This window comes from Dipteris shenzhenensis, chromosome 27, assembly GCF_047967505.1.
Source record: "Dipteris shenzhenensis isolate YYH24624 ecotype China chromosome 27, Dip_SZ_1.0, whole genome shotgun sequence".
Classification (NCBI taxonomy): domain Eukaryota; kingdom Viridiplantae; phylum Streptophyta; class Polypodiopsida; order Gleicheniales; family Dipteridaceae; genus Dipteris; species Dipteris shenzhenensis.
The window spans coordinates 11,092,497-11,120,268 of NC_141622.1; the positions used below are offsets into that span (position 1 = coordinate 11,092,497).

General features: G+C 44.0%; 1 protein-coding gene across 1 annotated transcript; it reads right to left on the minus strand.

Moving 5' to 3' along the window:
* Positions 1–1,089: 1,089 nt before the first annotated feature.
* LOC147883850 (Ankyrin repeat family protein) lies at positions 1,090–19,518 on the minus strand. Its single transcript, XM_087398645.1, has 5 exons — positions 19,226–19,518; positions 18,937–19,072; positions 2,256–2,380; positions 1,830–1,976; positions 1,090–1,732 (listed from the first exon to the last, which is right to left on the minus strand). The coding sequence occupies exons 1-5, from the start codon at positions 19,415–19,417 to the stop codon at positions 1,598–1,600; spliced, it is 735 nt and encodes a 244-aa protein (XP_087254771.1). The 5' UTR covers positions 19,418–19,518; the 3' UTR covers positions 1,090–1,597.
* Between the last annotated feature and the right edge of the window lie 8,254 nt (positions 19,519–27,772).

Sequence of the window (27,772 nt, forward strand, 5' to 3'; positions counted from 1 at the left end):
CCGCTGTCACTATGGTTGTTGCCCACATCTCTATCTTTAATTTCACCTCATAATAAAACCCTAGCCTAGATATTTGCAACGAGGGTGGGATCTCCATGAACCCTGTGTCATGCCTCAAACCATGTAATAATTTTGTTTGTTTTCTTTATTTCTATTAATAATAGACTTTTATTATATGAAAAAAACATCCAAGAGAAAGAACTCAAATGGAAAATTAGATTTAAGCAAAGATTGTGGCTAGAAATGCCACATCAAGCCTGTGGACAGCCTCTCCACTATCTGAGACAAACCGTCCTCCTAATCGAAGCAGACCGTGCATCCTAGACCAAAATAGCCATGAGAGTGTGTATAGCATCTTCCCAAATACAGGCCAAGGTATGAGCTGGGTTCCGTCAATAGCCGCTGCACATCTAGATCTCCAATGCTCACCCGAATCTCCCTTAAAGTATTCACTTAAGCAAGTGAGGAGAACCTGAAGCTTGCAAAACTGCACAGCCTTAGGCTGCACCGAGATAGCCCACGAGGAGTCACGAAGAGTCATGACTCATAAAGATCTGAGGCACAATAAACCAGAGCCAGGCTACGGAATCTCAAATAATGGAGTATCCATTCCATTCTTACAATGAGACTAATGATGTAACAAGATGAATTTCATTCATGTGGCCTGCCCTAGATGGTGAGCGGAAAAGGAGGCGAATTGCAAGCTGAGAGAGAAAGAGAGAAGAAGAAGAAGAAGAAGAAGAAGAAGAGAAACAGAGAGAGAGAAGGGAAGGAGGGAAGTGGAGGCTTTGAAGGGATGAAGAAGAAGAGGGAGAGAGAGAGAGAGAGAGAGGTGTGGAAAATTTCACGGGATACACATGCTCCTCCAATCAATGCATGCCAAAAAAAAAGTGCACATAAAAATAACTAAATACTTGATTTTTCTCTTTGAGGCCAAACAATTACTAAGGCCTACCCATTGGGGGCAGGCCAAAAACATTAGGTTTATGGTGCGTTCCAAGCTTTCATATGTTTGCTCCTTGGTAAGAGTACAATGTTCGAATATGAATCTGTGAACTGCCCCTCATATCAACTGCAAAAATGACTGTTCATATAAGGTTACATTAATAAGGTCTTACTTCAAACGTACAGTCACAACCTCACATGTGCTACCTAGCACTGGTACTTTTCACCTTTTCCAGTTACATATATAAAATTAAACCATGACTTTTACTCTCTTCAATATGCAAATAGAATTGACAGTTTGTGACTGGCATTATCAGGATACAGTTTCAAGTATCCATTAAACACTTACAAGCCAGGGGGAGTAGACTATGGGCAACTGATGAAAGACCAAGGACAAAGGACAGGATGCAAACTCTTCAGCTCCTGATGTCCAAAATAAGATTTTGTTTTTCTCCAATTACAAATGAAGCACGATGTAACAGTCCAGCAAAGTAATCCTAGTAAGAGCCAAAAATTGAAGCAGTGGCTTTCTTTACATCATAAACAGAAACCTAGACATTCTGCTACGATAAATCCCCCATAAATTGCACAACCTAGGGAGAACTGCAGATAAAAGTTTATGACGATGATCATGGTTTAGCGGACCAAAATATCAGCCCTCAAGCATTGCTTTGGCAGCGTCAATAAGAGCAGCCCTGAGTTCATTAGGAGCACGACCAAGGACAGTGTAGCCCTCTTTATCTTCAATATCTACATCAGCACCATGGCGAATAAGCAGCAGCGCAACCTGAAGAGCATGAGAATGTCAGGAGTCTGGTGGGCCAAAAAGAGCAAGCAATTGTCCATACAATTGTAGGCAGATAGCATTAAGACAAAATCCTTACCTGCTTGTCATTGCAAATAGTTGCATGCATAAGTGGAGTCTGTCCCATTCGGTCTTTTGCATCTACAGATGCACCTTCTTCTAGCAACAGCTCACAGAGATCTGGATGACCAGCACTAGCTGCGCGATGGAGTGGAGTACAACCAACCTGTGCTGGAATTGTATGCATTAAAAACTTAATTCTGTCAATACCAATCCTACATCTAAAGAGAAAATATCCTTCCACATTTTCACTCCATGTGCACAATGAAGAATAGCACGTTTTGCAAGCAGGTGTCCTATTATATAGACAACTCTGAAAGAGAGGAGAATCACAGTTAGACACCAATAAACGTTGTAGTTCCAGTAATCTACAACCCTTATTTCAAAGACCGTACAGTCCCTTAGCTCAACATGAAGGGAAAATAAAGTAGAAGTGGTAATTGACCTTGTCCATCTGATTAACATTTGCACCATGTTCAATCAAAATCTCAGCTATCTTTCGCCAACCTTTACTTGCGGCATAGTGGAGAGCAGTACGACCTCCCTTGTTTGTGGCCGATACATCAGCTCCTGCAATGGATAAAAACTCAAAGGAATTCAGCAACAAACAAATGCTCCCGTAGCCATAATCCCTTAGAGCTCTTTTTTTTTTTCATAGAAATAATCCCTTAGAGCTCTAAAGCAGTGCGCCTCTGATTTAGGCACAAAAAGAAGTAATATTTCTCACCTTCAGCTCAACAGCAGGCATATGCAGCCAGATAATCCCTCCCTAAGTATAGTAAGCTAATCATGGAAACAGAAAGCACATTAGCAAATGTGATGCTAAAGCTCAATTCTCTTATCATCCTCATCCATGACCATGAATCCTGTTTTCTGTGCTTGATCATACCTCTGAATTATTATCACGCAAGAGATTGTTGTGTGCCACTGTAAAACATACTTCATTTTACTGAAACCACGTGTGCATAACACAATGGGACACGAAGTTGATCCTCCAAGGTGATATCGAACCCTTTCTATGTGTCTGCCTGCTATGTTGAGCACAGTTTATATGCAAGTTGTGGAAATGAGAAAAAAAGGTGACAGCAAAATGCACATGCCTGGATGAAGTATGATATATGTATCATATTCAATGAAGGCTGATAGCTCTTCCTTGTCCTAAAATTTACAAAAGCAAGACTTAAGGCCCAGGTTGGGAACTACATCAAGCCTGCTTTGAAATATTATGGACCATTTCAGATTTTATATGAACACATCAGAGTGCAAAGAACACACAAGCAGTTGGGCGCAGTAGTCCTAACACTAAAGGACTTTGGATATATTCATGACTTTAAACTACTCAATTAATATGGTGTACAATCACAGCAGGTTGCTAGAGGTCAGATGTGACATGGCTGGCTAAGCTGATAGATGGTGGTACAAATAAGGCATGGCAGTAAATCTATGTGGAAAATGGCATATAAGCTGCCATGTCACTCATAAAGGAACCCTGGTCCATGTAACCAGAAGCAGCAGCAGTCGGCATTGCAGAAGCAGAAGAAAGCAAAACAGGTCAAACAGAAGAGTTGACTTTTTCTCAAATGTCAACACATTGACTTTTGTCACTGTTGATTTTAAATAGACCAGGTCAAGTCTGACCAGGCCAACCTAGGTAGGGTTTCAGCCTATATAAAGGCACCACTCTCTCAACATTCATCATCAATACCTCCAGCAGCTTCTAACACATCCTCAACAGTACCTCCTCTTTCACCCTCCATAGTGTAACAAACGGAGTAGTTTAGTATCTTCTTATTTTGCCTTTTCAGTAGTACTTTCTAATTCAGGCTGCTAGGAAGTTGCCATGTGGCAGTTTTGGGAATTATCCCATAAGCACAGTTGTCAAACAGCCTGCCTAATTTCTATAAAAGGCCTGGCTGTCTCACGTGCCCTCCCATTCATTGCATGAAACTCGATTGTATAGCAGAGTTGATTGCTTAGCTGGGAACTCAATAAGGAATTATCCTTTTCTGCCCTTGTGCACCCATCACAAGTCACTGTGGTAAGTCCAGCTCATTCTCCACAAATGCTAAAAGGTACCCCAGCTCTACCATAGGCATTCTCTTGCTTAACATGGTAATTTCTGTTCTGGTTTTGGGAATTGTTCTCGTCTAGGTCTGTCTAAGGACCAGATCTAGTTAGAACTAGATAGAGCTAGTTCTGTTTTAGTGGTATCAAAGCATGAAAATCATGGGGAAGTATGGGAAAATCATGTCCAATTTGGAGCATGTCTTTGGAAGCCTAAGACCCACCTTTGTGCAAAAAATTGTCGTGGGAAAGTACCCCAATCTCATGTCAGCTTGTTCTGAAATGCCTTCAAAAAAGCCTAGAAATCAGGCTAGAAAGCAAGCAACGATGAATTCTGACCCTAGGATGGAGGGAAGCACTTGAAGACATTGCAAACATTGGACTGGGTTCAATTAGGCTGGGAATTCCATCAGAAATCAAGAGCCTGTGGACAACAATCAGATCTCTATAGAGGCTACTCAGCAAAATCAAATGTAATTAATGCAGAAGCAATTAATTCGAAGTTGTTTGGGCTCTATACTTCAAGAATTCAGGGAGCTCACTAATGAAATCAAGTTCAACAATCAGAGAATGGACCAAAGGCTGCAAAACCAATCTACCACAATGAAAAAAATAGCATGAGGAGCCAAATCCAAGAAGTTAAATGTTACGCTCTAGCCGAGGTAGCATGACCTCGGAAGAATCAGTCGACATTTCCCTTAAAGGATCTATGTTTGTAATTAATTGTTTGCGCTTCATGTAAATGATCGGGAGGGAATTAATGTCAAGGTCCTAGGTGAGGGTTGATAGCACCAGACTAGGTGGATCTAAGGCTAAGGGCTTAATGCAAGGAATGTGCCTAGGGGATAAGGAATTAAAGCATCCCAAGAGAGAGAGGGGTGAAATGTTGCATTATGAAGGCCCTATATGGATGACATGTGGCATCTAGATCCATCTAGGGAGATGGGGCTTGTTGAAGCTAGAGAGAGAAGCGAATATGGAATTCACGTATGTTTTTGGATGAAAATTGTATGTTTGTCTGCTCGCTATGCTTCAACAAGGTTGGCTGGGAGGAAATTAACATTGCTGCTCCCGTGATCTGCAGTAGGAGATTAGAAGTAGTCTATGACATTTGGTATCAGAGCTCAAGGGAAGAGCCCAAGGATAGGGAGTTAGAGAGGGGACGGATTTCGAGCGGTGCTCATCCCGCACTGCCACCATGAAGCTGGACGAACGGGATGAGAAGTGCAACGTGAGCTTGAGTTGCAGGCCTGGACCGCCTTGGTGGGCTGACGACGAACAGCAGGCGTGGAGCGTAGGTGGCGAGTCGACTACTTGTAACCTGCGACGTGTTCCATGAATCAAGATAGGGGGATCACGAAATACAACGAAAGGGTGGTTGTTGGCGCTCCCGTAACTACAACGGAAAGGGGCATAACAGGAACTCGTGAATGAGGGAGACCCTTCGACGCAGATAACCTGTGACTGACGTTAGATCAACGGAGAGTCCAAGAAAAGGTGTTACGAGCGTGGAGCAATTCGGCCACTGCTGACCTGCAACAGACAGACGAACGGACAGAGATGAGTAGTGAGGGAGGCCTTCGATGATTCGGCGAAGGTGATGCATAACAACGTGGAGCGCTAGTTGACGGACAGCTGCCCACGTATTCTGGATTTGGACAGCAAGCGCGTAAGCTGTGACTGCAGACTGTTGGCGGGATCTGCATGGAACCAAGAAGGCTGTGACGAAACCGTTGATGACCAGGGAGCTCTCTTTGACCTCCATCAGTTTCGTGTTTTTTTTTTCTTTTCAATTTAGTCGGTGGATGCTCTACTTTCATAGACAGGATCTCGTGAGTGATTAGCCTGCATGAGGCTTGATATTGTAGCAGGGACAGATTATGCTTGAGGTTATGCCTATGTGCTACAGTCTGAGTTTGGTTGCAGGAGCTTCCCTAGGATAGGGAAAAGCGCTGTTTGAGATATATGCCTGTGTCAAATGCCTAATCAATGTGAATGAGGGATTGCAGGAATTCCCTAGTATAGGGAATTGTGTCAGAGTGTCAGTACACTGAATTGCGTCAGTTTGTAAATACAGTTTTCTAGCAGTGATTTTAAAAAATAATAATAATAATAAAATAAAAAAATAATTAAAAAAAAACACCCATTGAACTGAATGGAAGCAGAAGAAGGAGCTTCCAGGAGGGATCCTGGTGAATCAGGAGTCCGGCCGACCCAGCAGTGTCATGTGCACGGATTCGTATCTGACGTGTACTAGGTACACAGAACTAGCTCAGGTTAGCCTGGGGAGGCTTAGAGCTAGGCAGGCTTGATTCTCGGGTTGAGTGGCAAGGGTACGAACTATTTATAGGTCTTCGCTATTTTTGGCGCCGGGGCCCGAGTCTATAAAAGAGGCCCAGGGGGTTCAGTTCTCAGTGTGCAGTTGGGAGCAAGTCTCGTTCCCAGGTGCTAGGTCTGATCCTGGATTGTGTCGCGGACGCGCGCCTGCATCTTAGCGTAGCCCAAGGCCCAGTGGCAGATCCAGGGCTTCACAGCGCCACCTGGTGGTATGGGACACCAGGCTGGTTGGGATCTGATTGGGAGTTCGTGCCAGTAGCTCAGCTCGTGGCTCGGGGGGACATCTTCTGATTCGGGATCACATCCCGTAGATGTCACGGTTGGGTGGTGAGCAGCCTGCTCAGATCTGATGTTGTGTGTGGTTATTTTGCAGATCAGGGGTTTCAGGAGTGCTGGGACGTGTCAGTTGGTATCAGAGCCAACTCCTGAGGTAGGAACTTCTGATGCGAGAAATTTGACGGATTTCTCTTCCAGGTATGCCCTGAAATTCGAGATTTCCTGCTGCGTTTTTGCTGTCTACCTGGGGTAGAAGGGGTGAGGAAATATCTGGAAAAGGAGGAAGAAGAGGAGTGAAATTGAATCGAAAATTCTGAAGGCTACAGAGAGAAGTCTGAGGGAGGAGAAGGAGAGCAGAAAGGAAGGAGCGTAGGGCAGGAAATTGACAGCCTAGGAGTCGCGTATGCGGGGAGTAGAAGAGGCGAGGTTGTAGGGGCAAGACAGCCTGCGCAACAGGCTGACCACAGCCTGCGCAACAGGCTGCGAATAGCCTGCGCCTAGGGCTGCGTGCAGCCTGCGCAGGAAGAAGGGCAGGAGGAAGGTGCTTTTTTGCGAAAAAAGCACCCCTCCAAAGTTGGAGGGGCTCAGGTGCTTTTTTCGTAAAAGCACCCCTCCAAAGCTGGAGGGGCTCAGCCTTCTTTGGAAGCCTAGCTTCCAAATTAGGCCGCCCTGCACCCTATATAGGTGGGGGCTGGGTGCTAGGCAACCCACAAGCAGCCCCAGTTTCGAGATCTTACCTTGAGATCTGAGCCAGCCCGCCTCGCCCTACAGCAGCGCCCTGTTTCGACCAGCTCCTCTGCTGCGGCCCCTGCCTGCGTCAGCCCAGCGCTGCTCCCAAGGCTCCCGTACCAGCCCGTACAGCTGCAGCTACAGCCGTACAGCCTGTACGGACTGTACTGTCACCTTTGGTACCTGCTGCTGCTCCGTACAGCAGCTGCGCCTGCACCTACAGCCACCGTACGGACTGCGTCAGCAGCCGTACAGGCCACGTCAGCAGTCCGTACAGCCTCCACCATTGACTGCGCATCCAGTTGCAGATTCGGGGAGGCACCAGGGTTCGTGGTCTTCCAGATTTCAGCATCCTTTCTGTCAGATTTATCTGGGACGGTTTTCTTCTACTCCATCTCCCTCAGTGCTCCGTTTCAGTTATTTATTTCTCTCAGTCTGTAATCGAGTTAGTATTCAGCCATGTCTGATGCTCCGAATCCCGAGTTCACTATGGGAGAGCAGGAATTAGATTACACTCCAGTGGGAGAGGATGATCAGGGTCTCTATGACGACCTGATCACTAAGAAAGCCTTCAGTGAGTTCACGACTGCTCTAGATGGTAAATTTGAGCAGGTCAACGCTAATCAGTCGGGGTTGACACAGCAACTCCAAGGGATACAAGCTACCTTGACTCTTCTGGCTAGCACGGTTCAGGCACTCACGCATGTGGATGCCATGGCCTCCGTGCTAGGCCCGAATATCACTCCGGATCCCTTTCCAGGTGACCAGAAATCAAGAACAAAGGAGGTGGTTGACACTTGGCTGCACAAGTGGCAAGTTCACTTCCAATTTCACCCCTATCCAGATGAGAAAAAGATTCAGCTAGCAGCAGGGTTTATGTCAGGTAAAGCCTTGCTTTGGTGGAAAGAACTTCAGCCTAAGCCTGATACTTGGACAGAATTTGAGGGTATCTTCAGGAAGGAGTTCCTGAAGAAGGAAGATGATTATGATATCGTCGGCAAGCTCAAAGCCCTCGATATGTCAAAATTGAATTTAACTTTTGAAGTCTATCTTCAGAGATTTAGGGATCTGCAAACCAGGGCCACTAAAATGGATCCTGTAACCTTGTTAGGTTTTTTCGTGGATGGTTTGCCAGACTCCTATAAGTTACAGATTAAGAACAACAAGTGCACAACATTGCAGGAGGCCATGACATATGCGCGCATATATGATGATACCATGGCCGGAATTAAGGCAACCACAGTTACCGAGACGAGCGGAAAGAACAAACGCAAGTTCTTTCAGCATGCGACTGGTATTGGGGAGACGAAGTCTACGGACAACGCCTCCAGGAAAAGCTTAACTCCTGCGAAGAATGGTAAGGCCCGTTTCCTTCGCACTCTCAGGCTCAAGAAAGAGGGCCGGTGTTTTTATTGCGAGGAGCGGGGCCACACGAAGAATGAGTGTCCTAAGCGGAAGAACCAGAAATTGGTGCTAGGACCAAAGCTCCAGGCAGCTCCGCGTACCGCAGCCAAGGGAGCCAACCAGGTTACGATGACAGGTATTTCAGTAAATGTCATTACCTGCCCCCTTTCTTGTAATTGTACCTTTAATACTTCGTTGTTTGGTTCCCATGATCTTTTCCGAGTTTATGGAGAAGTTAGGGACCAACGGGTTCACATTCTCTTTGATCCGGGCAGCTCTCACAATTTTGTTAATTACAAATTTGTGCAGAAGATGGGGCTGTCCACAGTACCTAGCGACCACACCTACGAGGTGCAGCTTCCAGCTGGGAAGCAGTTTTGGGATCGCAAGGTTGAAGCGCTTCCCATCCGGATTCAAGCCTACACGGGAGCTCTCACATGTTATGTTATGCATCTAGAGCATGTAGACTTGCTGATCGGGATAGAGTGGTTTAAAACCCACAATATCCAGATTGGATGGACGGAGCATACGCTTTCTTTTGAAGACAAAGGCACCCAATTTTGTATTCAGTGTGATAAGATTATCCCTTCTCAGGGACCTATTGTATCTGCGATGCAGCTTCGGAATATATTGAACACTTCTCATTATGATGTCTATCAGTGTGTTTTGATTCCACTATCTTCATTTATTGTTTCGGTAATTAACAAAAATGAATTAAGTGTGTTTGAACACCGAGAATTGAGAACGTTGTTAGATAATTTTAAGGACGTATTCCCAGCTCAACTGCCCGAAGGTTTACCTCCAGAAAGGGCAGTAGATCATCGCATAGACTTAGTCCCAGGGGCTCAACCTATCAGTGTACCACCGTATAGGATGAGCCAGGTAGAGGAGGATGAGTTAGCTATCCAGCTTCAGGATTACCTGAATATGGGCTATATCCGCCCAAGTAAATCTCCTTGGGGTGCACCTGTCCTCTTGAGAAAGAAAAAGGATTCTTCCTGGAGGATGTGTATAGATTATAAACGATTAAATAAAGTTACAATTAAGAACCGCTATCCTTTACCTCGTTCTGATGATTTGATAGACCGTTTGGCCGGAGCGAAGTATTTCACTAAGATTGATTTGCGTACGGGTTATCACCAAATCCGTATCTATGCTAAACACATAGATAGGACCGCATTCCGGACTAGGTATGGTCATTACGAGTTCCTCGTATTACCTTTTGGTTTGACCAATGCTCCTGCTACTTTTCAGCAGATGATGAACGATTTGTTCAGAGATTATCTGGGCAAATTTGTTGTAGTGTTCTTAGATGATATCTTGGTATATAGTAAAACGCTTGAAGATCATATAGGACACCTTCGGGTTGTCTTACTTGTTCTAAGACAGCATCAGCTTTATGCCAAGATGAGTAAATGTGACTTCTTTATGAAGGAGATCATTTACTTAGGACGCAAGATTTCTTCTGAAGGTATTAGCATTGATCTGGATCGTATCCAGAAGGTTTTAGATTGGCCTATACCTCAGACTGTGAAACAACTTCGCTCTTTCCTAGGATTTACGGTATTTCTTCGGAAGTCAGTCCGTGATTATTCACAAATCACGGTACCCTTGACCAACATATTGAAAGGTCGTGGACGCAGGTCTACTCAGCCGATCCCTTGGAATGATGCAATGAACAAGGCTTTTGAAACCTTGAAGTTATCTATCAAGGAAGCACCCGTTCTTGCATTACCCGATCCTACCCGGCCTTATGTTTTAGAGGCCGATGCGAGTGATTATGCGATTGGGGCAGCTCTATTCCAAGAGGGTAGACCTGTAGCTTTTGAGAGTAAGAAGCTAGACGACACTCAGTATCGTTGGCCCACACTGGAGAAGGAACTTTATGCAGTAGTGTATGCTCTCAAGGTTTGGAGACACTACTTGTATGGTTCAAAGTTCCTTGTATTGACTGATCACCAGTCAATTAAGTATGTGTGTGATGGATCAGAATTGAGAGGAAGAAAAGCTAGATGGGCAGAGCTAATGCAGGATTTTGATTTCGAAATACGTTATCGTAAGGGTTCGTTGAATCGTGTGGCGGATGCCTTAAGTCGAGTTAAGTTTGTAAATGCTTTGTCATTTACGGAAATATCCTCAGACCTATTTCAATCCTTGAGAGGGCTATACGCAACTGATAGTCATTTCAGTTCTTATTGGCAGAAAGTCCAGGATGGGAATTCCATGGTTGACCAGGACTCAGGGATTGTGCCACCTAGGATACAGGCGGCGGGAGGTCAGTGGATGATTAGGAACGGCTTGCTGTTCCGGAATGAAAAGATTTGTGTGCCTGATGTTCTGGACCTTAAATCCAAGATTCTCTAGGAGTGTCATGATGCTCCTAGTGCGGGACATCCAGGTATACATAGGACTCTGTCTCTTGTGAAGCATACCTTTTATTGGCCTAAGATGCGTGCATTTGTAGAGAACTATGTGGTAGGTTGCCGCGTTTGTCAGGTTACTAAGGCTGAACGCCTTAGGAGCGCGGGCTTATTACAGCCATTACAGATTCCAGGTAATAAGTGGGAAAGTATTTCCATGGATTTTATTACTGGTTTGCCTCGTACGCGCAAGGGTCATGACTCTATATGGGTCATAGTCGACCGTTTGACAAAAATGGCTAGATTCTTACCTACAAGAACAACTATTTCAGCTGTTCAGCTGGCTCACGAGTTTGTGGACCACTTGTTCAAGCTGTATGGTTTGCCATCTGACATAGTCAGTGACAGGGACTCAAAGTTTACAAGTAACTTCTGGACACTTGTATTTGAGAAGTTGGAAACTACTCTAAGTATGAGTTCCTCAGATCATGCACAATCTGATGGCAGTACAGAAAAGGTCAACCAGTTGGTTGAAGACATGCTTCGGGCATATGTATCTAAGAGACAGTCTTCGTGGGAAGATTATCTACCCATGATTGAATTTGCTTACAACAGTGCAAAGCATTCTAGTACAGGTTATAGTCCTTTTATGCTTATGTACGGGTTTCAACCTAAGTCACCAGTTATGGTAGGATTAAAAGGGATTCAAAATGATGCTGCTAAGAACTTCTTGCAAGACATGCAGGAGATGTTGCAGTTTGCCAAGGAGTCTATTAGAAGTGCCCAAGATCGGGACAGATTTTATGCTAATAGACATCGTTCACCTAGAGAGTTCTCTGAAGGAACGATGGTATATTTGAGAATTCCTAAGGAATCCAAGAGCCTAAGTACTGGTTTGGTTCCGAAATTATCCCCCAGATACTGTGGCCCATCTCGGGTTGAGTGGCAAGGGTACGAACTATTTATAGGTCTTCGCTATTTTTGGTGCCGGGGCCCGAGTCTATAAAAGAGGCCCAGGGGGTTCAGTTCTCAGTGTGCAGTTGGGAGCAAGTCTCGTTCCCAGGTGCTAGGTCTGATCCTGGATTGTGTCGCGGACGCGCGCCTGCATCTTAGCGTAGCCCAAGGCCCAGTGGCAGATCCAGGGCTTCACAGCGCCACCTGGTGGTATGGGACACCAGGCTGGTTGGGATCTGATTGGGAGTTCGTGCCAGTAGCTCAGCTCGTGGCTCGGGGGGACATCTTCTGATTCGGGATCACATCCCGTAGATGTCACGGTTGGGTGGTGAGCAGCCTGCTCAGATCTGATGTTGTGTGTGGTTATTTTGCAGATCAGGGGTTTCAGGAGTGCTGGGACGTGTCAAGCAGGTGTCGCGCCCAGCAGCTCACACTTTATCTGGCACGATTGCATTGCTGGAGGATGCCTTGCAACAGTTGTTAGTGCAGCAATTACAAGCCAATGCAGAGCAGTCTGAACTTAGGAGAGCGATACACAGTATGTCTGCCAGACCTTCTCGAGAGGAGAAGGGAAAGGCTCCAATGGAACCGGAGTCTAGTGTCCATACGGTCGAGCCTAGGAAGGCTAAAGTGCCAAATATTGCCAATTACAGGCCAGAAAAGTATTCTGATCGGATGAACAACCGTAGTTTCAATGTCATTGAGACCTGGTTACACAAATGGGACGAGGCGTTCGCCATTTGTGAAATCAGAAATGACATCAAGAAGATCCGCGAGGCCACCCACATGTTCAATGAGGCAGCGGATCGGTGGTGGATTAAGCAACAAAAAGATGGTATAGCATCCACTACCTGGGAGGGGTTTAAAAGCGAGTTCATAAAACACTTCTTACCTCCTGACGAAGCATCCCGAGCTTGGGATCAATATAGAAACCTTCGTCAGAGAAATTTATCGGTGGCAGAATACACTGATAAGTTTCGAGAGAGTGTAATGAAGGTTGACGAACCCCTGCCTCAATCCAAGTGAAAGATTTCATATTTGAATTGAATGATCGAATGAAAATGGAAGTTCGGGCTAAGTACGCGAACACGTTAGATGATGCAATAGCTATAGCCCTGAACTATGAAGATGCGAAGGGCAGCAAACCAAGTGGGTTTGCCCAGGTCGGAACCCAATATGGGTATCCGAAAAAATATGGGTTTAAAAAGAAATGGATTAGTAAAGGGAGTGGTTCTCAGCCGAGTGGTCAAGCCAAGCAGGCAAAACCGACTGAAACTCCTAAACCAAGTACCACCATTGGAATGAAGAGGAAAGTAACCCCAATGGCAGCCCGGGCTTGGTCTAAGTCTCCCTTAAACCCAGAACAAAGGGAAAAAGCAAGGAGAGAAGGCTTATGTTTTGGTTGCCTTCAGCCTCATCAGTGGAAGGATTGTCCACGTAACAAAGATCATCGGATGGCTGAGATGGTGATCTCAGAATGCGACGTGGAGATGGAGGGAAGTCCCAGAGCGGAAGAGATGTAGATTCAGCTAGCGGGATCTTCTCAGAGGTTAGTACCTTGTTTGTTATGTATGTCTGTAGCTAAGCTAGTGACGAGTGCACCTGATAACATCCTATCTAAGCCCGCAGCAACGGGGTATACAACCTTTAATGATACGGAGTTAATTAAAATGAAAGGGCAAGTGGTCAATCATGATGTCATTGTGTTGTTTGACTCGGCGTCAACTCACAATGTGATTAACTCCAAGCTCGTGAAGAGGCTGAAATTAAAGAGAAGTCCCTCTGACTATGCGTATACAGTCAAGATGGCAGATGGAAGTTCAACTGAAGTATGGGACCAAAGGGTTACCTAGTTGGAGCTTCGGATTCAGGACTATGCTGAGAAGCTTGATTTTGAAATTACCAAGCTTGCTCATGCAGATATAGCCCTAGGTATAGCATGGCATTCTAAGAAGAATCCAGCCATTGATTGGCAAAAGCACGTATATCAATTCAAGATGAATGATGTGCTTTATGTCTTGCAAGGTGAGAAAGATATACCTCAGGGATCGTTGGTTTCCGTGATGGAAATCCGAAAAGCTCAAAAGGAGTTTTTATTCCTTTGCACAGCATCGGTAGAGCCGATTGATGATTCTTCGGCTAGCACTGATGTTACACAAAGTGGTGAGATGGCCAAGCTGGCTAATCTTATAACAGAGGAGTTCTTTGAATGTTTTAGGAATGAACTACCTTATGGGTTACCTCCAGAGCGGAATATTTAGCATAAGATTGAACTGATTCCGGGGGCAAAACCTGTAAATAGACCTCCCTATAGAATGAGTTTTACTGAAGAGGCGGAGGTGCGTAGACAACTGGAAGAATACCTCAAGTTGAGACAGATTCAACCAAGTTTCTCACCTTTTGCTTCGCCAGTGATATTAAAGAAGAAAAAGGATGATACATTTCGTCTCTGTATAGATTACAGAGCATTGAATAATATCACTGTTAAGCACAGGTATCCAATGGCTCGGATCGATGATTTGCTAGATGCATTGCATGGAGCCATAATTTTCAGCAAGACAGATCTTAAGTGTGGCTACCATCAGATCCGGATTAGAGCCAAGGATGTGCATAAAACTCCTTTTAGAAGCAGGTTTGGTCATTATGAGTTTTTGGTAATGCCCTTCGGACTTATGAACGATTTACTACGTCCATATACCGGAAAGTTTGTAGTATATTTTATTGACGATATTCTAGTGTTCAGCAAAAGTATTACTGAACATCGTGAACACTTGAGAATAGTGTTCAGTACTTTGAGGAAAGCCAGTCTTTATGTAAATAAAAAGAAAACTATACTGTGTATGGTTAGGCTTGAATATTTAGGATTCATAATTACTCCACAGGGGGCTGCAATACTAACTTGGCCAATCCCTCAGAGTCTGACCGCGTTGCGATCATTCTTGGGATTTGTCCAATTTTATAGAAGGCATATCAAAGGATATTCCGAAATAGTATCATTATTGACTGATCTGACCTCAGATAAAGTATCCTTTATATGGGGACAGAATCAACAAGAAAGTTTTAACACCATAAAACAAGCTGTGGTCATAGGACCGGTGTTAAAAATAGTTCATCCCCAGAAACTGTTGTTCCTGGAAACCGATGCAAGTGGCATTGCAGTAGGAGCAGTCCTCCTTCAAGAGAAAAGGCCAGTAGCCTATGAAAGCAAGAAGCTTTCTCCCTCTCAAAGGAATTGGCCAACTCATGAATTGGAGTTGTATGCTGTTATCCATGCTTTGAAAACATGGAGGCATTATTTGTATGGTTCAGAGTTTTATGTGGATCTGGATCATGATACTCTGAAACATTTTTGTAAACAGCCTGACTTGAGGGGCCGCCAAGCTAGGTGGGCAGAGCTCATGTAGGAGTTTAATTTAACAATTCGGTACCGAAGAGGAAAAGACAATAAGATTGTTGATGCGTTGTCTCGCATTATGCATAGCCTGAGTTTCACGGTATTACAGAGTGCTCTAATGATCAAGATTAGAGAAACTTAAAATGTGGACGAGTTTGTCCAGAGCTTATGGCCTAAGGCTCATGTGTTAAAACCCAGGGAAAATGAAAAGGATGACCTGGCATCCAGAAAAGGCCAAACTTATGCAAGATATACCATAAGGGATGGTATGCTGAAAAGAAATAGCAAGGTTATAGTACCTAGTCAGAATGATCTCAGGCAGAGAGTCATTCGGCAGTGCCATGATAGCCCGTGTGCGGAACATCCAGGAGTCGAGAAGACATATGATCTTGTGAAGCGAGATTTCTTTTGACCAAAGATGAAAAAGCATATTCATGAATATGTGACACGGTGTTTCTCGTGTCAGGTAGGTAAGGCCGAGCAAGTGAAGCCATCCGGACTTTTGCAGCCCTTGGAAATACCACTAAGTAAGTAGGAGAGCATTTCCATGGACTTTATTGTAAGGCCGCCTACGACACAAGGAGGATATGATTCTATCCTTATGGTGGTTGATCGTCTAACCAAGATGGCTCACTTCATTCCGACTAGAGAGTCTGTTAGTGCCCCGCAAGTGACGGATTTGTTCATTAGACATATATTTCGTCTACATGGATTGCCTAGATCCATAGTGTCAGTGTCAAACAGAGATGTCAGATTTACCGGTCATTTTTGGACAGCAGCATTTGAGACGCTAAGGACTGAGTTGGAAATGAGTAGTGGGAATCATCCTAAGACGGATGGTCAGACGGAGAGAGTCAACGAGACTTTAGAGGATATGATGAGGGCATATGTGTCATTGAGGGTATATACATGAGACAAGTGGTTCCCATTGTTGGAGTTTGCCTACAATGATAGAAAACATTCCTCTACAGGGTTCAGTCCGTTTGAGCTGAACTATGGTTATAGACCAACAAATCCAACTATAGTTGGAGTACCTCAGAAAGTGCCTAGTGCCGCGAACTTTGTGGTTCAGATGCGGGAGATGCTGGCACTTGCGAGAGCTAATATCCGCCAGGCTATGGATAGAGCCAAGGTGTATGCGGATGAAAACCGGTCTATAAGAGTATTTAAGGAAGGAGAAAAAGTTTTTCCCAGAGTACCTTCGCACTCGAAGTCGTTGACTTCATGAGAGTGTGCTAAGTTATCACCTCGATACTATGGGCCGTGGTTAATTCTAAAGAGAATAGACAAGGTGACCTACAAACTAGAATTGCCACAGGGGTGTAAGGTGCACCCGGTTTTTCATGTATCGCGCTTAAAGAAATTTTTACATACAGGTGACTCACTAATCGAAGGTGTGGTTTTGTTTCAGGAGATAGAGGATACTGCCAGGCGCAAACCAACAAGAATCCTGGACCGAGGAACAATGCAAATACGAAATCGGAAGATACCCACGGTGTTGGTTGCATGGCATGGTCAGCCTCTATCCGAAGCTACCTAGGAATCCGTATACCAGTTGCGGAGAGTGTTCCCAGATTTTATCATCGAAGACGCTGATGTCTGAAGAGGGAAGGAATGTTACGCTCTAGCCAAGGTAGCATGACCTCGGAAGAATCAATCGACATTTTCCTTAAAGGATCTATGTTTGTAATTAATTGTTTGCGCTTCATGTAAATGATCGGGAGGGAATTAATGTCAAGGTCCTAGGTGAGGGTTGATAGCACCAGACTAGGTGAATCTAAGGCTAAGGGCTTAATGCAAGGAATGTGCTTAGGGGCAAAGGAATTAAAGCATCCCAAGAGAGGGGTGAAATGTTGCATTAGGAAGGCCCTATATGGATGACATGTGGCATCTAGATCCATCTAGGGAGATGGGGCTTGTTGAAGCTAGAGAGAGAAGAGAATATGGAATTCACGTATGTTTTTGGATGAAAATTGTCCGTCTGTCTGCTCGCTATGCTTCAACAAGGTTGGCTGGGAGGAAATTAACGGTGCTGCTCCCGTGATCTGCAGTAGGAGATTAGAAGTAGTCTATGACATTAAAAGACCCATAGTAATTGATTTCGAAGCAGGTCAGTCTTAGATGATGATCCTAAACATCTGATTAATCCTGAAGGATTTATGGCGTCACCTACAAAGGCTCACTATAAGTTTCAAGAAAGTTCATAAAGCAAAAGAGCTTTCGCATGGAGCACCTCAGAGAAGTAACAGTCTTGAAACTGAATTGTTATGTCAGAGATTTAATGAATACAAAGAATTGCCCATTGTATCTCAGATCAGCCCTCACATTCCAGCAATATGTTCAGACCATGAAACACTCAGAATCCAACGGGGTTATACTTCAGGGCAGTGAGGTCAAACATAAAATAATCATTTCCAAATTCAAAGGGGAGACTGGCTCAGCCAGTGAGCTAGAACAGTATTTCATGTTTTATCCTAAAGGGGCCAAGGAAAAATCGGGTTTGTTGTGCTTCACTTCGAGGATTTTGCTCATACCTAGTGGAGACATCTACAACAAGATGGTGCTATAATTGATATTTGGGAGGATTTCAAGAAGGAAATGTTCCAGACTTTTATCTCTCCTCTAGCCCAGGATCCCTATATTCGCAGATGGTATGATTTGATTCAACAAGGATCAGTGAATAACTATACCAAACAGTTTTGGAAATTGGCTTTATTCATCCATGGCCTTGATGACAGACGTAGAATGCTCAAATTTATCCATGGACTGCATCCTAGCATTGCCTCAAATGTGGCAGCTCAAAAGCCCAGCTGGCTGAGTTATATGAACCCAGGTACAATCTAAAGGAGAAGACCTTGAGTATAGGTCATTTTGGAACCAAACCCTCCATCAAAGGTGGTCCTACTGCTGACAACAAGCTTTCTGCATCTACAACCTCTTCTATCCCTAGGTATCCTACAGTGTATGACAGAAACATGGGGCATACAAAAACTAATAAAGCTGAGGATGCAAAGGCCTCATTTAAGCCTACCCCTAGGGATGATTTACGTGATAAGAAGGAGAAGGTGGTAAAGCAACTGTCTCATGCCCTTATGGATAAAAGGAATAAAAAATAGATTTTTATACAAAATTGTATCATATTGCCGTTTCTTCTGTTTTTGTTTCGGTGAGGGCCGGAAACTTTTTTTTATTTCCGTTTTGGCTGGCAACTATGATTACAAATGTGATATGTTGGAAAGTAGCATACACATACTTGTGACGAAACTATTAAGTTGACGCATAAAACTCATACAACGAATATAAATGAAAAGGACATTCCCACAATATTAGATGCTATGAGTTCATTGGCAAAGAACTTGCACGGGATACACGACTAACACCAGTACAAATAGAGAAGTGTCTACACTTGCATTGAAGAGATCAATACAAAGCGATGCATCTCCGCTGCAGTATTTGCTCAATGGTATGGCCTATCATGGAGAAAAAGGGCTATGCCTCTCCTTTTATATCACGAACTTCATGCAGATATGCAAGTACTGGTTGTAGAGCCGAAGTTATAGGGTAGCCAAAGTATGTACGCTGGCTTTTGTCAAGATGCCTTTACTTACCTGCCTCTACCAAAACTTCCACGACATCAACGCGCCCGCTGCTAACAGATGACTGCAGCGCAGTCCATCCCTCCTCATCAGCACTGTTCACCCCAGTTTCAGATGGATCAAAGCCTCCACACAGTGATCTCACAATCTGCAGAAAACTAGCGCGTCAGGGTATGTCCAGGCCCCATGTTCAAAGGATCTAAGTTGGTCCACCGTGATAAAACGGTCATCGGTGCTATAAAATAGATAAGCCGAATGAACAAATATCCGACATCGACTGAGGGGAAAGGGAGAACCCTACCTCGGCATGACCCGCAGCTGCGGCGATGTGGAGAGGCGAGCGAGAATCTTCGTTCCGGAGGGAGCAAATCTCGAGGAGTTGATGAGGGGAAAGGCCCTGAAAAAAGGCAACGTGACCTGTTTCTGCGGCCTGGAAGATGTCAGGAGTAGTGGAGGCATCCTCCACCATTTCCACGTCTTGTTCAGCAGCCATGTGGTGTAATCACTTCTTCTCAAAGCAGGAACTACAACATCATGCCTCTTTTGTAAATCTTGAACAATGAACAATCTGCTTAATAACATGAAAAGCACCTCCGGTCAAGCCCTAGGAGCACCTCATGATTCTATCTTGGTCACCCCATATTGGGGGGCGCTCTTTGGACTTACAACGCAAAAAAATAAAAATAAAAAAGATTGAAGCCCTTGAGCTAGCGCCCTCCTCTCTCGGCCATAACTATAGGGAAGGGCCATGGGGAGGCCCTAATTTCGTGGAGGAGGCTCGTTGGACTCCGGCCACCGATCGATGGCCACTCCACGCATTCCATAAGGCCACACAACAAGGAGACAGTAAGATATTGTGCTACAGAATGGCCTGCTGCTGAGAACTCCGAGACTTTGAGTCGACAAATCAAAAATCCGTCACCAAGAGTGTTTAAAATAGAAGCCAGCTCATCAGTACGCTGCAAATAAATTGCTTGAAAGGAACCTCGTCAAAATCAACTCCTGGTTGCAAATCCTACTATATCCAATGGGTTGTGGCCATGAATAAAATGTGGGAAAGGCCCACACGTGACCTTTCCCGACCATCAAGGGAGGTGGGGAGCTGGTGAAGGTCTCAAGAATCTAGCGAACCTTTGTGCCACATGTCACGGAGATTTTGAGTTTTAGGGCACCTTCATCCAACGGCCTAAATGCAATCTATGCCAACACACAACCTTGACGAAATGTTTAGGGTCTTTACACATTGAGGCTCCACCCCCCATATACACTCCTCACAACCAATGAAAACCTTACACACCACCCACCACACTCTTCTCCTCGTGTCCTACTTGGCTTCCATGTCAGACCCAAAATCTCCCAACCCATTCTTCCAGCGAATGGCTTGCTTTCCCACTAAATGAATCCAATAAATGGTGGTTGTTCAAAATTTCAATGCCATGTTCGGGCAGGCAACGTATTTGTAATGGCTCTGCCCATGACAACCTGCCCATCCCATTTTTTAGCTGCCCCAAACATCCTTTGGGCAGCTTCTGGAAGCCTGTAAAGACCCTTAGTTTCCAGGCTGTTTACACACTCAAAGGGGTGCATCACTAGGCAGCCAATTGGAACCAATAGGAGAAGAGTTTTTAAACGATGGGCAGGCATCTTGTTACACACACACATCTTCCAATCCTATGTCCTGTTCTTTCCAAGCCCTTCCATCGGCAGCCAAGCTGCCCAACTTCAAATATGCCAATCACCTATGTATCCAAGATCCCACATATTACAAAACCATCCTTGGGGGGTTGTTGGGCGAGATGCCTATGGGTGGGTACTCAGTTTTTTTAGCCGCAATGGGTTTGTGCGTAGAATATCTAATTTGCACCGATCATACATGCCTCTCATGTATGTTCTTTTGTTCCCTCGGGGGGAAGATGGTTGGCATCCATATATCCCATATATTGATGTTCCTAATCACACACCATTGCACGAGATACGTGGACAGAGTTGTGTCACCTAGAGACAATACTACGCATATCTTTTGCAAGTGAGATATGATACAAATGCATGTCTTTTGCGTGGGGGTAGATTGCTGCAGCAATACATGGTTGATGCCTACAGTAGCATGGAAGAGTCCAGGTTGGTGTGGATACGAAACAACCAAGCTTCCCTATGCGCTGAAGTCTATCAAGGGTTGATGGACATGGTGAATACAACTGATGGGACACGTACTGTGCTTGGCAATGCTGCAGGGCGTAGGGTGGTGTTGCCTTCTTCTTTTACGGGAGGGCCTCGGTATATGTGCCAGCTATACCAAGATGCTATGGCAATTGTCAGAAAAAGGGGCAAACCGGATTTATTCATAACATTCACCTGTAATCCCAAATGGTCTGAAATATCTATAGCATTGTTGCCGGGGCAAACTGCACAAGACCGTCCAGATTTGACAGCCCGTGTGTTTTTCCAAAAGCATAAGGACATGATGCAGTCAATTACAAAACATAATTTGTCTGGGAAGGTGGCTGGATATGTGAGTGTCATAGAGTTTCAAAAGAGAGGCCTGCCACACTCACACATATTGTTGATATTAGAAAGTGGTTTCAAACCCGTGGAGATCGGTCACTATGACCGATTAGTGTGTGCGGAGTTGCCAGATAAGGCTATGTTCCCAGAGTTGCATGATATTATTGGGCAATGTAATGTCCATGGTCCGTGTGGTGCACTAAATCCATCTGCAGCTTGCATGGTTGATGGAAAATGCATTCGTCATTATCCACGTGGATTCTCACAAACGACTATTGTTGGCAACGATGGCTATCCAGTTTACATGCGTCGTGATGATGGTAGAAAGATACAAGTGAAAGGGGGTGTGATTGATAATCGTTGGATTGTGCCATTTAATCCTTTCCTCTCCATGAAGTACAAGGCACACATAAATGTTGAAATATGCTCCACAATCACTGCAGAAAAGTATTTGTATAAATATGTGTACAAAGGTCATGACAGAGCCATTATCAAGATGCAGCTAAATAATGCAAGAGAGCAAGGGCATTTGCACAACATAGTTGACGGTGACATTGATGAGATTAGTAGTTACTTAGATGCACGTTACGTGTCAGCATCAGAAGCATGTTGGCGGATTTATGAGTATGCCACGCACGATGAAAAACCCGATGTGCAAAGATTGCAGGTTCATCTTCCGATGCGCAATAATGTCATCTTTCGAGATGATGATGATTTGCAAAATGTTGTAGGCAGGGAACAAAATCAAAAGACCACCCTCACAGAATGGTTCACTTATAATCAGTTGCAACATGACGCAAGCAACTTGCTGTATGGTGACTTGCCAGACAAGTTGGTTTGGAACAAAACCAGTAAGCGGTGGACTAGAAGACAAAAGGGGAATACCATAGGTCGGATGTACAATATTTCCCCCTCAGCTGGTGAGCTCTACTTCATGCGTGTGCTTCTTAATGTGTGCACGGGATGCAAGTCCTTTGATGACCTACGTACTTTTGACAGCCAAGTGTACCCTACTTTCAAGACAGCATGCATAGCACGGGGATTGTTGGAGAGTGATGATGAATGGTTTGTGTGTATGCAAGAGGCTGTGTTTTATCAAAATAGTGCACAACTGAGACACCTATTTGTCACAATATTGGTTTTCTGTGAGCCAACGTCTCCTCAACTTTTGTGGAAAAAATTTTCCCTTGAGCTTTCGGATGATTTTTTTAATATGTTGGAATCAAGTATGGGGAATTTAAGTGGTCGTCGTGAACTAGCAATAAAGAAGGCTGTATTGCACTTGGAGCACATTCTTCAACAACATGGGCGAAGGTTGGCTGAGTTTGACGGAATGCCTGTTGTAGATAGAACATCTTTGTCAGAAGTTGGAAATGGCTTATTGCAAGAAGAAAGAATGTTTGATTGTGTGAAAGAAGCACAGACTGCCCAGCAAATGGAAATGTCCTTGAATCACTGTCAACGTGCTGCATTCGATCGGATTTTGGCAAGGGTCTATGGAGATGGTGGTGAGGTCTTTTTTCTCGATGGTATAGGAGGGTTTGGAAAGACCTTTCTCTACAATTGCTTGCTCTCTCGATTGCGTAGGGAGGGGCTCATCGCTTTGGCATGTGCATCTTCTAGGATTGTTGCATTGCTACTAGCCAATGGACGCACGGCACACTCACGATTCAAGATATCGTTGGAGCTGGATGGTACTAGCAGTTGCAATATTAAGGTTAATAGTCAACTCGCAGATGTTTTGAAGATGGCTAGGCTGATAATATGGGATGAGTCACCCATGACTCACCGGTTTGCTTTCGAGGCACTAGACAGAACTTTGCGAGATATCATGTCCAATGAGCAACTTTTTGGTGGGAAGGTGGTATTGTTGGGGGGGGATTTTAGGCAAGTCTTACCAGTTCTTCCAAAGGCAGGACGAGAGGACATTGTCAATGCTACCTTATGCCACTCAAGGATTTGGGGTCGCACTACAGTATTGAAGTTGATGCAGAATATGCGGGTCCTTCGGAATGGTGATAATTGTGCTGAGCAAGAGTTCATGCAATGGGTTCTGGACATTGGCAATGGGATAAATAGATGTACAAAAGAAGATACTATTGTGATTCCATCGCATATGCTTTTAGAGACAAAGTCCATGGAAGGCCTCATTAGATGGGTGTATCGAGGGCTTGCAACTGTTTTGGACTATGCACCATACTTACGAGAGCGCGCTATTCTTGCACCTCAAAACATCGAGGTTGATGCAATTAATGCTACGGCATTGAAGGCAATGCCCGGTGAGGAAAGGGAGTACCTAAGTGCAGACTCAGTGGACAACTTAGGGGGAGATTCCTTTTTGTTTACAGTCGAGTATTTAAACAGTCTTGATCTTGGTGGTGGATATCCCCCGCATTGGTTGGTTTTGAAAAGGAATGCTCCTATAATTTTGTTGCGTAATTTGAATCCTCGCCAGGGTTTGTGCAATGGGACACGGTTGATATGCAAAGAGTTTCACACAAAAGTGTTAGAAACTGAAATCATTACTGGTAACAATGCTGGTGATAGAACGTTTATTCCAAGGATAACATTCATTCCGACCAACCTTAAACTTCCATTCAACATGAGGAGACGGCAATTTCCTATCCGATTGGCATTTGGCATGACAATCAATAAGTCACAGGGCCAAACATTGTCAGTTTTGGGGCTGTACTTGGCGACACCAGTATTCAGTCATGGCCAATTATATGTGGCATTTTCACGTATCCGAGCATCAAACGCTGTTAAGGTTTTCATTTTGCAGAGTGCGTCTGATGCTAGGGGCGAGGAGATGGATAATACTTCTACCACAAATGTTGTGTACAAGGAAGTTTTGCAATTGGCAATAGCAAGAGCCTAGGAGTATGACATTGCTCTTTCAAGCCCTCCTCAGACTTTCTTGGGTGGAAAATCTTCATTTCGGTAATCTTTGTATAGCTTTTTTTAAGTTCTTTCAATATTCCAACTATCATAGGTCTTTGGGAATGTTGGCTATTTATACAAAGATGAAGTGAGACGTAATATTTCATGACTTTGTCCTTGATAATGTTTGGATTTCATTTTTCATTTGAGTTATGGGTTTGCAATACACTATAGGCTATTTTCTCTTCAAAGCCTATTGTTTTTTTCCAGTATATGTAGATTGACACGTGCATTCTTTTTTTGCAATGTGATAGGATGTCTAGGCAGTTCACGTTTGTCACCGAAACAAGAGCACAGGTGCAAGGTATATAGTTGCTTGACAACCACATTTTATGTTGACACGTTTATTAGTATAGTCACTCACTTTTAGAAAATTGTAGATCCTGCGGGCTAGGGATCTCTAGAGAGCGCACAACTGTTGTTGGATTTGCTTGAGCTGGAGAGCTACCTTGGGTAAGAACTGTGTGCATTGTTTAATGCTTTATTTTTGTTAAAACAAAAGTTTTTTTGGATTATATTTGAGTGGGAAAACATGCTATTGTTTGTCTTTTAGGACTGTTCCTGATTCAAGGTTTCTAATGAATCTCCACGTCCACAATCCTTTGGATGGACGAGTCCATTTGGGATATTACGCTGTCCTGGCTTGCCGGCTTCATAGGGATGATGGACCACAGACCATCACTGTTCATTGGCTGGGATACTATGAATGTGTGTGGACACGAATTTTCTATCGAGGGCAAAATGGGGACTACACGTACACCTTTTTCAGCGTTGTTGACAGCCCTTTGCGTCTGAGTAAGTACTCTAAAGAATGAGTTGGGTTTTACCAACATACATGTATAAAAGTTTTATGGCTCAATAATTATAGTTTCTAAATTATCTTTCTATGTGATGCTGGTCCAGATACGATTGTTGGTACTCCGTTGTATGTTCGTAGCCGCGGTGGACGCGGCGGACGTGGTGGACGTAGACTGAATGGCCGTCGCAAGCTTTTCCCTGCAGTACATGGCCGCAAACTTTTCCCTTAGGGATGTTTGTGTGTGTATTGTAGATTTTGTATGTTCAGTTATGACTTTATTTTGCGGCTGTGTATTTGGATATATCAATCAGTTCTTTGATGTAGCTATTGCATGTTCAGACATGTGACTGCACTTTTGGATGTGATATTTTTTGAAGTACTCTGTCATAGAGAATTTTTTTTTTGGACATGGCGGATGTGGAGTACATGGCCGGCACAGGCTTTTCCCTATAGTACATGGCCGGAGACTTTTCCCTTTAGGGATGTTTGTGTGTCTATTGTACATTTTGTATGTTCAGTTATGACTTTGTATGCAGATGTGTATTTGGACATATCAATGAGTTCTCTGGTTTCACTTTCGGATGCAATATTTTGAAGTACTATGTCGTAGACATTTTTTTTGGTTAGAATATGTTGCTGGTTTCAGACATTTTAGCATCTTGAGACCCGGCGGAGCGGGTCGCTAGCCCGTCGTAGACGGGTCAGGTTACTTGAAAAAGTTTCACACGAAAGTGTTAGAAGCTGAAATCATTATTGGTACCAATGCTGGTGATAGAATGTTTATTCGAAGGATAACATTCATTCCGACCAACCTTAAACTTCCATTCAACATGAGGAGATGACAGGAGCGCAGGTGCAAGGTACATAGTTGCTTGACAACCACGTTTTATGTTGACATGTTTAATAGTATAGTCACTCACTTTTAGAAAATTGCAGATCCTATGGGCTGGGGACCTCTGGAGAGCGCGCAACTGTTGTTGGATTTGCTTGAGCTGGAGAGCTACCTTGGGTAAGAATCGTGTACATTGTTTGTTGCTTTATTTTTTTGTTAAAATAAAAGGTTTTTTTCCGATTATATGTGAGTGGGAAAACATGCTATTGTTTGTCTTTTAGGACTGTTCGTGATTCAAGGTTTCTCATGAATCTCCACATCCACAATCCTTTGGATGGACGAGTCCATTTGGGATATTACACTGTCTTGGCTTGCTGGCTTCATAGGGATGATGGACCATAGACCATCATTGTTCACTAGCTGGGATACTATGAATGTGTGGGGACACGAATTTTCTATCGAGGGCAAAATGGGGACTACACATACACCTATGTGAGCATTGTTGACAACCCTTTGCGTCTGAGTAAGTACTCTAAAGAATGAGTTGGGTTTTATCAACATACATGTATAAAAGTTTTATGGCTCAATAATTATAGTTCCTCAATTATCTTTCTATGTGATACTGGTCCAGATACGATTGTTGGTACTCCGTTGTATGTTCGTAGCCACGGTGGATGCGGTGGATGCGGTGGACGTGGAGTGAATGGCCATCACACGCTTTTCCGTGCAGTACATGGCCGTAGACTTTTCCCTTAGGGATGTTTGTGTGTCTATTGTAGGTTTTGTATGTTCAGTTGTGACTTTATTTTGCGGCTATGTATTTGGATATATCAATCAATTCTTCAGGTTTTCCCTATAGTACATGGCCGCAGACTTTTCCCTTTAGGGATGTTTGTGTGTCTATTGTAGATTTTGTATGTTCAGTTATGACTTTGTATGCGGATGTGTATTTGGACATATCAATGAGTTCTCTGGTTTCACTTTTGGATGTAATATTTTGAAGTACTATGTCATAGACATTTTTTTTAGTTAGAATATGTTGCTGGTTTCAGACATTTTAGCATCTTGAGACCCGACGGAGCGGGTCGCTAGCCCGTCGTAGATGGGTCAGGTTACTCGAAAGAGTTTCACACGAAAGTGTTAGAAGCTAAAATCATTATTGGTACCAATGCTGGTGATAGAACGTTTATTTGAAGGATAACATTCATTTCGACCAACCTTAACTTCCATCGACATGAGGAGATGGCAATTTCCTATCTGATTAGCATTTGGCATGACAATCAATAAGTCACAGGGCCAAACATTGTCTGTTTTGGGGGCTGTACTTGGCGACACCGGTATTTAGTCATGGCCATCAATGCATGGCATTTTCACATATCTAAGCATCAAACGCTGGGATCTCTAGAGAGCGCGCAACTATTGTTGGATTTGCTTGAGCTGGAGAGCTACCTTGGGTAAGAACCGTGTACATTGTTTGTTGCTTTATTTTTGTTAAAACAAAAGTTTTTATTTGAGTGGGAAAACATGCTATTGTTTGTCTTTTAGGACTGTTCCTGATTCAAGGTTTCTAATGAATCTCCATGCCCACAATCCTTTGGATGGACGAGTCCATTTGGGATATTACGCTGTCCTAGATTGCCGGCTCAATAATTATAGTTCCCAATTTATCTTTCTGTGTGATGCTGGCCCAGATACGAATGTTGGTACCCCGTTGTATTTTCATAACTGCGGTGGATGTGGCGAACGTCACAAGCTTTTCCGTGCAACACATGGCC